Source organism: Papilio polytes, unplaced genomic scaffold, assembly GCF_000836215.1.
Source record: "Papilio polytes unplaced genomic scaffold, Ppol_1.0 DF824102.1, whole genome shotgun sequence".
NCBI lineage: Eukaryota > Metazoa > Arthropoda > Insecta > Lepidoptera > Papilionidae > Papilio > Papilio polytes.
Genome location: NW_013525102.1, coordinates 6,007,472 through 6,022,230, shown reverse-complemented (window position 1 = coordinate 6,022,230; position 14,759 = coordinate 6,007,472). Strand labels below are relative to the sequence as shown.

Sequence of the window (14,759 nt, the reverse complement as noted above, 5' to 3'; positions counted from 1 at the left end):
CAAACCGCAATACAAAATGTACCTTTCATACTTTATCCCCGCAGTGCAGTCTTTGACGCATTGAATATTGAAATAACTCACAGACAACTTATTTCCTTAGTAAAATATAGATATTTTTAAAAAACGAATCATCGTCTCTGACTCTGACTGCAATCGGCACCTGAACGAATGACTCGGAAATTCATACGTTCCTGAGACTTTATTTTAGATCTCTTCCTCTTTCTACTATTCGTACAAGGAAATTATGAGAAGGGGAATTTAATTTAGCGGCCGACAGGACGCATAGATAGGAGAAATTTCCCTTTCTGTGCGTCCCCGTCTCTAGTGATTAAGGGTAGGCAACACAACTGCAATACAGATGTCTATGGGGAACGGACGCTTCGCTATTTTGGCGAATTACGGTGGTCGTTTGTTAAGTTGTCACTTTCAGCTATAAAACAAGCCATTTCAACATCCCACTTAATTGGCGGTCTGTTAAATTCTTAAAGTTTTTGGAAGCGTTTTAATAGGAATAGTAATCGAAAAAACCTGACGCGCTTAAAGTTTCAATCGAACATAGAATTAAAAACTGTTAGATTTAAAATCTGTGGACTCAAAAGTCCTTTGATTTAAATTGTAACAGAGAACGTGTTTGATTCAGAGTATTCTATTATTCAAAGTCCCTGTTCTGTCGGCTTGTACTCGTAATATCGTGCATGCTAACTTTGCACAAATGTCACATGAGGCCGCAAGTTATGTGCTTTAAAATGTTCAAACTGACTTCAGTACGAGAATTCATATAGTTTTCATGACTTTATGCAAACTTTAAAACTAAAACATAACTTAGATGAGTTGTTTTTGAATGTTAGATAAGGTAAAAATGTTGTCAATGTTAGTTAATGTTCATTAAGAATTAAAGACAAAGTAAAAATTTATTTTATATAAAGATATTGTAAAAAATCTATAAAAACCCTTATTTAAATATTGTTCCCTAAATTAATTGGGATTCAAGTTTCAAGCTTTCAATTTTTATTATAAACATAAAAATGTTTTGCGTTTTATTAATTACGCTTTTATTGTTTCGTGGAAAATGATCAATCATTTTTTTATAAATTCCAGGAGACAAGTCGTGCAAAAATCGCCCGAAAGCATTTTATTGCCTTAATGAAATTTCCTTTTAAAAGCCTTATAATTAACAAATACTTCAAAATTAATTGTTGCTTTGTCGAACAAATAAGTCAACAAAATGTCCCTTCGGCCATTTTTATGATATTAAATTTAAACAATGTTTTACGTTTGAACATAAAATCTCTTTTCAAATCGGCAATTAAACATTTTCTGTTTTAGCTTTCGCCCAAGACTTCGTTCTCATGGAATTAAAAAAACAAAAGCAAGTAGCCTATGTGTTCTTTCAGACTATGTCCTACATCTATGCCAAATTTCATCCAGATACGTTCAGCCGTTTAGGCTACAAACTCTAACAAATATCCATCTATCTAAACTTTTGCATTTATAATATTAGTATGAATTATGATTGCCAAAGATTAAAATCCTTATTGAATTTTACCATCAAGAGCTAGTTGCTAACTAGCTAGCTAATTTAGTGCACCAACCTTGTATGAATGTGATGAGGAAGGCGAGATGATGATGATGATGATGATTGTAAAGGAGCGTAGGTCGCTCTTCCTCCAGGTACTTAGTATTTTTTACAGCCTAAACATTTGTACAAAAAGATTCTTCATTCTTTTTTAAATATTGGAATGACAATGTTGATGTGATTTAGGTATAAAAGTGTATTGGCAGTGGACATTTTATCTTTGACGAATTATATAATTTCTTTCAAAAATTGTTTGCCATTTGTCTCTCCAACGTGTTGAAACACTTAATATTTTTATATTCCATTTCGTCCCCTTTCTATGGCAGAATTCTATTTGTTGAACCGTTTTGATATCGCTTTCAATGCAGTATTACTGACGTTTGTGAAAAATATCTTTGTGAGACTACGGAAGCGTATTGTCCTGAGATTGTTTTTTTTTTATATTTCCTTTTACTCAATTTAACAAACTTTAATCGAACTTATTGTGACTTGATTGGTTTTTGTTTCATTTTAAAATATCCTCAATGCCTTCTAAAGACCGCTACACACGCTGAGAATTGGTTAATTCTCAGTTTTGTCTGCATACATTACCTTAGATTTACCTGAAGCATCCGACTGTTCAGTTAAAACTAAGCGTGTGTAGCGTTCTTTACGAATTTCTTAGACTCCAATTTCTTTATACCTTACTCTAGTCACAGAGTTAGAAATAAAATTCTTACTAAAAATTTCCCTTGTTTGTTCTCATAAATATACAAAACAAATATGTTTATTACGAGGTTAAATTTCATTCTCATTGTGACGTAGCATTTCATTTTCGCTGAGAGGAACTTGACCCGTTGCCAGCGGTTTTTCCGCCATTACACGACGCTGAAGCGGGCACATTTAAAAAAAAAAAACATTTATTTTTAATTGCTTCCACTGCATTTGTTTATTAACGCACTTAACTGTTATTAAATAAATACTATTTTAAAAGTTTAAAAAACTAGCAAATACTGTTGCCAGCATTTAAAAAATATATAGACAATGACAACTGAACACAATTTTATCACCGGTACTTTCTCTGAAAGGTGCTATATCAGTTGTCAAATTTAGTACGTCTCTCGTGCTCTTGTATTGATATGCAATAAAATATTTTACAAAATTATGAAGAGCTTCATCTTTTGTCAATTAAAATACTACTAATGGAAGCGCTAGATCATGTGAAAATTATATAAAGTGAAGCGTCAACTCTGCTTCCTCCAAATATTTTTAACATGTTGCATATTTGAGAAGAAATGTTATTTATTAACGAATAGCATTTATATGACAAATAATCACACTTCGTACTAATATTATAAATGCGAAAGTTTAGATGGATAGATGGATGTTTGTTAGAGTTTGTAGCTTAAACGGCTGAACGGATTTCGACGAAAATTGGTGTGGATGTAGAGGATAGTCTGGAAGAACACATAGGCTACTCACTTTTGTTTATTTTAATTCCACGCGGACGCAGTCGCGGGCGAAAGCTAGTGTGATCATAAATGTACTTCATTCCTCTTTGTAAATCGCTCTTTTCTTAGTCAATGAGTACAAGAAAGTAAATTGGACGCTCCACAGGCACTTTTAAGTGAACCTGAGTCGAGTTGCTAACGATCTCCACTTAGATAACAATATCTTTGCAAGTCGTGATCACTTAAAAGCAGGCGCACACCATTGACTAAACTATTGTACAAACGGTTGTGCGATTGTCGATTGTTTCGCAGCCCATTCAACTGTTTAGTTACACAACTGAAAATCGAATAGTGTGTGCACCTCCATAGCAAAAGCAAAACTAAACAGTTGTGCGATAGTTAAGTAAAAAGTGTGGTTCAGGTTCTATTTAAATTAAACATTACATTTATTGCAAAAAAAAAAATGTTGTCTCTGAAATATTTTTTGTTAATAAGAACTTTTTCGTAAATCTCTTGATGTATTAATACTACATAAAATTATTCTTAATTTCAATAATTTATCATACAGCGAAATCTTTTTCATAGACGTATTCCTCATTACTTGCGGAAATATTAATTAATTGGAGGCTTAAAACTCGCAACATCTCATTAGGGGAGTTACGAAATACGGTAATATCACGAGGATTCGATACTTACCTCTAGCGATCCATTTTGTGTAGCACAAGATAATTGATGATTAAGTCAATTTTAACCTACCCTTATTACTTGCCGATTAATTAAAGAAAGATTCTTCCGTAACGATTCCGGTATAAATATACTGATCGAAATATATTAAGCGAATAAAATTCCCAATCTTTTATACCTCGGCTTTTTCTAAAAGGCAGAAATCTCTGCCAATCGTAGACCAAAAACATATTAAGGCTATTTAGGGCCTTTTCCACTAAATTTTAAATTGTCTTATAGCTATCCGTGTGTAAAATATGTGTTGGAAATATCGGATTCATTCCCTTATCTGACTGATTATTTTTAAGCTATTTGAGGTTTTTTCAGCCAGTAGTAGGATAGGCTCTTAGTCTTGCTGCAACAAAGCGAATCTAAAACATTATATTTATTTCTCTTATGAATATATTTGAAATGATATTTTATATATTGATACTTCTTGCAGGAAATAAGATAGACGTCGCGATCGTGTTTGAAATCCCCCGGGTAAAATTGAATATTTTGATGTGAATTTTATCTTGCTTGAACGTTTCATTGTCTCTCAAATGTACCTTTAACTTAGTTCAGGTAAACTTACAAGTATAAGTTGAAGCAAGTCAAGATATGCAAATAAGTAAATTGCTACAACACGTATAGTTGGATTTAAAAAAATGAAACTGACTAACAAAATAATGTGAACATCTTCGAACGTTAGAAAACTTCTTTCTTGTATTGCTTTTTTGTATATCTGTATTTAATGATTATTCTTATTTCTGAGTTGGTTACATAAAACCTCCTTGAAGTCGATGAAAACTAGAATAAAACACTATATAACAATTTAGTATTATTTTTTTTAACTTATAACTTTGCAATTTATCTTTCAAACTATTTAGTCCCGTATCTTTATTTAAAACTATTAATAGAATTAACAAAAGACCTGTATCGCAATTTTAATTTTGTCAGATTTTCCTAGATGAGCGATTCAGTGGAGGGCTTAAATTTAATTAACTTGGAGCGTCTTACATCGAGATAAAACCAACAAAGAGGTTTTGTAAACTTTAAGCATGAAAGGGGATGGATGTAAAAGTTTCAAAGCCGATTTAAAACTACACACTATTAGGTAAAAGATAATTAAGTTTTACGAAACTAATTTTAGTTTTAAAAAGTACGTTATTCTATTGTTTTCTTATTTTAATATTACTCTAATAGTCAAATATTGTAGACTTTTAAACGCATTTATTTTCGCAAACTCATTTTAACTCGTATCATTTTTGGGTTTCTTAGTTTATTAAAAACTAATGTTGTTTACTTTTTATTTGTGTTTTGTTTTTACTGACAATAACTACCTTTTAGTCTCAACCTCTTTGGACGTTTTTTCATCCTGTCTACCCTAGTTTCGTTAACATTATCAAATAAAACCCGAGTCAAATCCATTTTGTACAAAGTTCATTATGATCTCAATTATAAATGAAGCTCATAAGATTCGTTTGCAACTTTATCTGTTGCTTGTTTTTGAAGATTTGTAATTTTTCTTGTCCTATTTACTTCTTAACATAAAAACTTTACCTATCCCCCGTAATAAATGACTGGAGTTCAAACATTTCTTTATCTCATTACTGTTTTAGAATCAAATGTTTTTTTTTTATTTTAATACGAGCTGTTGCCCGCGACTTCGTCCGCGTGGTATTAGAAAACTAAATTAATGAATACCACGGGAACCGTAACTTATCCCGGAATAAAAAGTAGCCTTAGTAGTAGTAGTGTGTTCTTCCAGACTATGCTCTAAACCTGTTCCAAATTTCTGGGAGATCCGTTCAGCCGTTTAGGCTACAAACGCTAACAAACATCCATCCATCCATCCATCAAAATTTTCGCATTTATAATATTAGTAAGATTAAATGCAAAATTTCATTTGTCTTTCAAACTGGTAGTTTTTAAAACCTTGAATATCAAATGTTTCAAAAACCACACAATTCCAGAATGTTCTATACCGAACCTTTTGCTGGCACTACCAGTTACAAGTTTCAAGGCCATTCCGATTGTTAATACCTCATTCTGATAGAAAGCCATCATACAGTCCTACAAGTAGTAAGAAAATGTGCAAGATAAAACACTTTTTCCTCGCCTCTTACTGCACTGAATAATCCAATCCACTGAAAGGAAAAAATTGTTTTTAAATGAATTTAAAAATGACCATTGGGTCATCGTGTTGGGATGTAAAAGTGAAGTTTGTTTACGATATTTATTAACCTTTGACTAAACTATCGCACACTGTTTAGTAGCGCTTTGTGCTTATATGGAGGTGCGCATACTCGATTATTATTGAGCAACTGAACAGTTGCTGGGCTGCGAAACAATCGACAATCGCACAACAGTTATGTGATAGTTAAATTGGGCGCCTGCTCAAAGTGTCGGTTTAATTAAATTGTAAATGCAACATATTTTGAAACACAATTTACGTGTACGGGTACATTGTATTGATCAGTTCACGACCTTCGCATCCAGTTGACACGCGCTGTCGTCGACCAAGCCCGGGCCCACAAATCAATGTTAATGTACCAACTTCCTGCAATCAGCTACCGTCCAAGGAACGCCCATAGTGTTTATCCTCGACAGTGAATAGTTACTTTTATAATGCTATGCTCGCGACTTCACCGGGAAATTAAAAATGTAGCCTATGTTACTGATAATATAGCTTTTTACTAGTGAAAGTATTTTTTAATTTGGCTCAGTAGTTTTTGGAGTTATTTTAATACATACAAAAATACCAATCTTTCCTAATCATAGGTATTAGTGATTTCAAATCAGCACGATACTAAATTTTTGGAATTTCTAAAAATCCGTTTATTCGATTTTTAATCAATGATTACAGCTTTATAAATAAACGCAGTATAAAGTTAAACTTAGGAATAAACTGCGTATAATCAAATATTCGTACAAAATACCGCGTTTATAAATATGGCTGTTAGTTTTTATGTCAGTTTCTATAACGCGGATTCAAGGTGACAATTTGTACCATTGTAATAAAAACAATACTATTAACGTAATTTGCAATCATGTAATTAATTTTTTACCCTACAATGAATGTATACATTACTTACAATAATTCTTTTGTAAATTATACATTATTTCATGGTATTGTACACGAGCTGTCGCCCGCAAACTTCGTTAGCGCAAATTTGGCCAACCCGTTACGCCATTTTGACAGCGCGGAATTTTAAAAAAGTAGCCTGTAATATGCCCGTCTATGTCAGCTACCTTTCAGTGAAAGTGCTGTCGAAATCGGCCCAGACAGACAAAAAAAAATTTAAAGCGATTTTCGTTATCAGCTCCGCAAATACATCATCTTCCCGAAATCTGATTACAAACAGAAATGAAATTACAAACACTTCAATTTTGTTATATGTATAGATTAAAAATAATGATTTTAATGCTCCGTTAACGTAGCAATGTTGACAAATAACATAAATGGTACACTTAAATTCATTTATTTACGTACAAACGGGTTATGAAATATTGCTAGGTATTAAAAAATTTCAGAACTGTACTTATGAAAAAATTAAAACACGTTCGTTAGGCGGCTACAGTCCTACAGTCCCTCGCGACTCACGTGCAGTAATTAAAATTAAGGACCCTTTTAAATATTAAAAACGACTGCGAATATTACAAAATATGCTGTACTTATTTTTAATTAATACGGATTATGTAAACATGCAAACAATGTCGGGTTTAATTCTAGTATTTATTACTTTTATTTTTTTTTGCATTTACATTCTGTAAATACCGATGGATGTAGAAAGGATCGTTACCTTCTTTTCTGTATTTCTAATTTTAAAACAGAATCCTGGTTTGTATTAAGATTTTATTAACTAACTAGCTTTCGCCCGCGACTCCGTCCGCGTGTAGTTAAAAATCTACATATGTACCAAATTCCATCAAAAACTATTCAACCGTTTAGGCTACAAACTCTAACAAACATCCATCCATCTAAACTTTCGGATTCGGAGTAATTATTGAGATAGTAAGATTAAATTTATTCTGGTCTTTTCTATGGATTTAGACAAGGAAAATAAAAACAAATTAAGTTAAAGATAGTGCTTTATTCATTACAGAATCTATACAGTATTTACCAAATACAAAAAGTCAACAATTTTTTAAAAAGAAAGCCAAATGAGAGGCAACTCATTACGACTGACAAATAAGGGCTGTGCCACACCTGCGAAGGAATCAGCGACTTTACCGAGTATTTCATATCATTATCAGTCCATACTTAACGCCTAATAATCGTTTTAAATTATTTAGTCACTGTTTTAAATGCGGTAACTATTAACAAATAAATAAGGTAACTTAGAAATAAGGCCACATTCACATTAAATTCGCGAGCGCTTTGGTGCAATTAAAATATTCTTCCGCTTTGGCATGATTGTCTTTGGTATAACAGAGATAAAATTAAAAAGACTGCAATGGTTATTAAGTCGCGTCATATAGTAAAAGATAATCCAAGCCATCATAAACAAAAAATTCTCAACCTGTTATAATCTGAGATTTTTTAAATTTAAAAATGGATATGAAAGTACCAATGATTATTCAATTTATTTGCAGTAATGACTGATAACGCGCTTTTAGTGTGAATGGGCCCTAACAGCAGACACAGACGATCTAAGAGAGGACGATTTAAGCTTGGTGTGTCTACATCTTTTTGCGGATGTTGCTTACATTATAAATGAAAACAGTCTATTTACATTGTTCAACTACCAGCAAATTATTCCAACTTTTTTACCTATTTCTACCTAATTTTCTTTTTAGATTTGTAAATGATGTGAAGAAAAAAAAAAACAGCTTCGTACTATTTGATACGGTGTTGTGTCCAAAGATTTTTTTTTGTATACATACATCTACGTCCTACTGTTGTTACTGATGTTAATCTAATTGTAATTATTGAATTAACTAAATTGCAAGCAACAACCGCATAATATCCTCTTCACACAGCGTTCCCCGCGCTGTGCATTCCGTTGACGGTCAATGGAATGGTGTTAAACTCATCTTCCAAGTCTTCAGTTTTTCTAAATAAAATACAAAAGTATATTAACATAAAACTATGTAAAAAAATTGTTACATTCGAATTAGTTATTCTGCAATAATGAGATGCCACACGGATAGTGTCGCAGCTGGATGAAGCTTATACTTTCTAGTTAGCTAGCTTTTGCCCACGACTTCGTGCGCGTGGAATTAAAAAACAAAAGTAGCCTATAAGTTCATCCAGACTTTCAACTACATCTATGCCAAATTTCACTTTGATCAGTCCAGTAGTTAGACTACAAACTAACAAACTTCAATACATCTAAATTTTCGCATTTATTTTAGTGATTTGTATGAATCTTACCGTTTCCTGTATTTGTATATGATGAGCACGATGAAAGCGTTGCCGATAAACAGCGCCGCTATCAACAGCGACGGGATCACGATGTCTGCACAATAAAAATATATTAATACTACCTTTCGTCCGAGACTCCGTCTGCGTGGTAATAAAAAAACAAAACCAAGTAGCCTATGTGTTCTTCCAGACTATCCTCTATATCCATACCAAATGTCATTGTAACCTTTTCAGCAGTTTAGGCTACAAACTCTACCAACATCCATCCATCTATCCATCTAAACTTTCACATTTATAATATTAGCATGAAGTATGACTAGCTAAGGCGAATTCGCCCGCGTGAAATTAAAAAAAAAGAATAAAAGATAGTTTATATTACTCAGTGATAACTTAGCTTTTTAATGGTGCAACAATTTTTGTAAACGGTCCAGTAGTTTTTGAATTATTTCAATGCAAACAGAAATCCAAATCTTCCTTTTTATATAGAAGTATAGGTATGCTGTCCATATAGCTACTGGCTACGCTCTTCTTACTCGTAATATTCCTGCTAAATGTATGTGTATTTTTGTCCTACTCACCGACTATCATGTTAGCCTCGTTGTGCGGCAGTTTTGTATCTTTATCTGGACCTTCCGCAGTTGAATCGTTCCCGACGACCTTTATAGTCGTCTCTTCTGGAATGGAATAAAAAAAAATAATAAAAAAGGCACCGTCCGTACATACACGTGTTTTAATGTACCAGAGTTGACACTTTCTTTGAAACATTTTTCAAAACCACATGTCAATTTAAGTAATCTGTACTAATATTTATTATAAAGTGGAAATATTTATATCTTTGTATGTATTGAAATAACTCATAAACTACTGGGCCGATTTTAAAAATTCTTTCACCGTTAGAAAGATAATTTATCAGTGAGTAATATAGGCTATTTTTTCACGCGGGCGAAGTCGCGAGCAACAGCTAGTTGTATTTAAATTAATTGCTCTTTGATTTGAACTCATCTGCAGATATCTTGATTGAAAAGTTACAAGTTATTCTTCTGATAGATTTTTATTTTTTATTTGAACTGTTGCATAAAATAATACACAAACATACATAAAGCGTGTTCAATAATAACTGATAATTTATGCTAATATTTTCCACGAGAATATTCCCATTACACGAGTTTGTTATTTGAAACAATACAATCTCTTGATTATTCAAATAAACAGTAGAATCATAGAGAAATTATATTTTCTTTTAAGGCAAGAATTATAACATACTTATTATCTTTGTCATAAAAAATATGTGTATTGAGAAAGTAAACATTTTCATATTTGCTTGTAAAACAAATATCACCATGTATTCTCATAATTACAGATTTCTTTTAATCATTATTTGCCCTGTTAAAGAAAAATATAAGGATTTAAGTAGTCAACTGTTTAACGTATGATTTTTCATATTCATTAATATTAAAAATGTTGTTTATAATGTCCTTTTGCGTTATTAACGTAGATGCCAAAGAAGCTGTGAATAGAAAAGCCCAAAGGAGCCTCTGTGTTGAAGAGGCTCTTGCTTTACGGCACAAAATTAACAGCGTCCTAAGAAGCCTTCATGTAGAACCAACTAGCTCGTAACGCAATGTTATAAAGGATTTTATTCTCTAGGGAATAAAATTTGAGCCACACATTAATTAATGGAACCACTATATATATTTGTAATGTAAAATAGTGTTGTTCACAAAATTTATCGATAACAGAATTTATTGACGCCGATCTTTACGTAGAATTTTAATTTATACTAATTTTAAAAAAGGTATATTTTTTATGTATTGATATAATTTAAAGATTACTAAGCTGATTTCAAAATTATTTCACCATTAAAAAGCTACATTATGCGTGAGTAACATAGGCTATAATTTTTATCATTTTTTTAATTTCACGCGGGCAAAGTCACAGCAACAGTATTTAAATAAAATAAATAAATAAAACGTAATAAAAACGAAAATCTTGTACAGCATTGTTATAATACAATAATATTTTAATTCGGTAGCTCTGTTCATCCTTAATTTGTTGGTATTACGCTAAAAGACGGCATTATAATCCTCAGGCAATCGCGAAAAACAAATTATAAAAGATTTTTCTTTTTCTTGTACCTTTTTGAATATAATATTAATATGTCCGTAGTAATCATTTAATTATCCCTTTAATTAGTTAATACTCTTTATAGGGGTAAGGAGTCATAAAATATTAACGACAATGACGTAAGGTTCATTAACAGAACAATTCAGAAAGGCAACAATAAAACACGCGATGGCTTTGTTCTTGTATACAAGTGATTAAATAAAATATCACAACTACGTTGTAATTAAAAACGAACAGTGGTATCGAGACTGTAATCAGGGACCTTTTATTCGCAGGGCAGAGTTGCCAACTCGATGCCGTACCACAGTGCTGTACTTTAAATAGTACAGTGTACTTTACTGTTCAGCATAGCCCTGTTCAGTAAAGGGAATAAGGGGGTCGTCAGACGGGGCTCTGCGAAGTGTCAGCGACTACATTTAACGAGTTTAATTACCGCGACTAGTGATGGACGGGTCTATATGTTTATTTAAATAATAGTTTCCCTTTTTTCTCTACACTATCTACCTTAAACAGGAAGGTATTTTCAAATATCTTTTTCTCGATGTTTCTTATTCAATCACTTCAATAAAGTTGTGTATATCTAAACAACTTTTATTAATATAAAAACTGGTCCGTCTTGAAATAACACCATAGATTCTAAACCTTTCCTACTGAAAATGCAATGTCTTAACAACTTATGTTAGCTACTAAATAGAGCACAAAAACAATAATTAAATAAAACTGCCAACTACTCGTAAATTAAGAATAAAAAAATTTTCAATAACATTTTGGAAAAAAAATATTTATCATCTATCGATATTATTAAATTCCTCGCGTACATCACTAGTTTATGTCGGCTTTCATTCGAAGTCTTGAATTATTACTTTCACGTTAAGTTGACGACGCGACGGTGGCGATGTCGGGATCTTTTGTGTAATTGCTTGTAAGCCGGAAATGGGCTCGAATGCGGGAGGGGGTGTAATGCGCCCCGCATTAGTGCCCCCTAAATGTAATCAGATTGCCACAACTTGTGTAGCCGAAATGCGTGACAGATCCGACAAGCAAAATGTATTAGTAACGAAAGTTTACCTAATACTATTTCCTTACAGTAATCACATATACCTGAAAATAAAGTGTCTCTTCCATTAGGGTGAAACTTTTTTTTCGGAGTTTTTCTCTTAGATATAATTATTTCCTTATATTCTTTTTAATTTCATAGATGAAATGTAAATATTAAAAACGTTTTAGAGACGGATTGATAAAACACGAAACATTTTTTAATTGGTATTTACAGCATTCCGACAGAAGAACGAAAAACCTAAGCCTTTTCATAAAATTAAAAACCTCAAATCACAGCTGGACATATTATTTACAATTACTTTCCACATGCTACATTAAGACAATTTAATTTGACAGCGTTATACAAGAACAAAAGGCGAGCGAATTTGTGACACAGAGGTCTGATAACGTAACTAACTGGGGTAGGCTGACTAAGCACTGAGGACGTGCTTATCACGTAATAATTGAAGGTCTTTGTTGTTGACAATGTTTGTAATTATTTAGTAACATTAATTTAGATAATTAACGCTAACCATAAACATTGCACGTTTTAAACAATATAAAATAGCACGAGTACTACATTGAAGATTGAAGAGTTAGGTAGGCACAGTCGAGAAAACTGGCGGCAATCCACCATAAATGTACAATTTGAATACTTTGTAACGAGACACGGAATCAGCCAGAAACATCAATGCAACGCTGCTATAAATGTATCTACGAAAAAAGTCGGTAATTCACAACTAGTTCCTTTTTATTGTCCCTTCACACTCACTGCTATCTAATTTGGTAGGAAGAGGCGGAGTTTGTCTCCTTGCAACGAGTAATGAATAAGGCAATTATTTCAAAATAGACCGCTGATTTACACGATTGTACCTACTTATTTGGAAAACGTACAGCAACCTCTTCGTGCTACGAGTTTGACATCGATGGCTTTGGGTCGAAGTGGAGTGACGTGAGAAATGAAAAACAAAAACGACGTTTTGTTTTTTTTTCATCCGCTATAGATCAAGTAATTTCACGTCGGTTTTATTACTGGCCATAATTTTCTTTTCGTTTTTTGCTCCAATATTTGTATTTACGTTTAATGAATAGTGGTAGACTACCATGTTATCTACCAAAGTCACGGCTACACAGTAATCTTGTGCTTTCATAAAATCGAGATTATCTTTCGAAATCCAATTTGATTTTGATGACATTTATTCACATTTATGGAAGGTTCACGTTGACCAACACCTTTCAATACGGAGAAGTCGTAAAATTTCTCGTTGACCGGTCATAAAATTATACATAAACATGCTATTTAAATGTGTCCCAAAAACAAAATACAGGTGACTTTTTCATCGTTTGTCTCATCACTGATTTCAACTTATTCTAAACGTAAAAAAATTAAAAATCAGTCCATCGATCTTATTTTTAAATATACTTAAAGAATTTTAGTAAAAGAAACAAACTGGCCATAAGTAAGGTCATTTTCTAAAAAAAAAGACGTAATAAACTCCGTCTGGCGAAAAGACGATTTTTGTGTGAAGCTAAATTTAAAAATAGAACGCCAGCTGACGCCAATTCTGTTTGTATACTTTTTAATAACACGTTATGATCAAACAAGATTATTGCATGATTTTATTTAAATTAAATTATTAATATTTAAGCAATCTTATAACAAATACTAATATTGTATGATGCATTAAAAGCATGTTTATTGTATTTAAAATTTATGTCAATTGTTCCGATAACAAGCATTGTCGATTCCAATTATCAAATTATTCAAAGCGTAACAAGATAAAGTTTATTTGCATTTTACGTGTTCATTACAAAATGTGTTTATCAAATTGAAATGACAAATCTTAAATAACGAATTGTTTATTTATTAAAATGTAAAGTATTTTTAATTTTACGATATAAAAAAGTAAGTAAAAAAAGTAATCAACTACAAATAGGTTAATGATTATCTTTATTGAAATGCAATATTTTTTTTTAATTTAAAGGTCATTTAATAGGTCCTCTTTACATGTTTTATCATATTTTTATTATTATTATTAGCTGAAACGCTTACCTACAACACGAACATAAAACACTATTAATCACTATAAATTACTAAGACATCAAATGAATAAATAACATTACTCAAATTAAGTGTATTTTGTTAACTCACTTCGTGTGTCGACACGTGGTTTCTTGGACCAAAAGTGACAGAAACGTCGTTCGAACGAAGTGGAGCTATGGCGACTGACCGCGCGAGATATTATGCGACTAAATACGGAATACCATTGTATTTACTGAAACGCGGTTGAACCAAAAGCCCTAAGTGTTAAAGTAATGAAATTATACAAACGAATTAGAACTCTATCCCGTTGAAATAAGGCTTATGTTTTGCTTACAATCCCAAGCCTTTAAATGAAACTTGCGAATTATGCTATCTCGTTCTTTTGCTGGTTATAATAAGGATTTTGAAAGAGATAGCTATAGCTTTATAAAAAAGGTTGCTTTTATTTAAATTGTGAAAATGCATGGAACCTAA

At 32.1% G+C, this 14,759-nt stretch overlaps 1 protein-coding gene across 1 annotated transcript in view; it reads right to left on the bottom strand.

The window, feature by feature from the left end:
- Positions 1-7,790: 7,790 nt before the first annotated feature.
- The window catches only part of LOC106099898, a 52,411-nt gene continuing 45,442 nt past the window's right edge, over positions 7,791-14,759 (bottom strand). The window contains exons 9-11 of the mRNA XM_013278584.1: positions 9,658-9,753; positions 9,089-9,173; positions 7,791-8,768 (exon numbers count right to left, since the gene is read on the bottom strand). Of these exons, the coding sequence (XP_013134038.1) occupies positions 8,687-8,768; positions 9,089-9,173; positions 9,658-9,753 (263 nt within the window). The 3' untranslated portion in view covers positions 7,791-8,686. The remainder of the gene's footprint in view (positions 8,769-9,088; positions 9,174-9,657; positions 9,754-14,759) is intronic.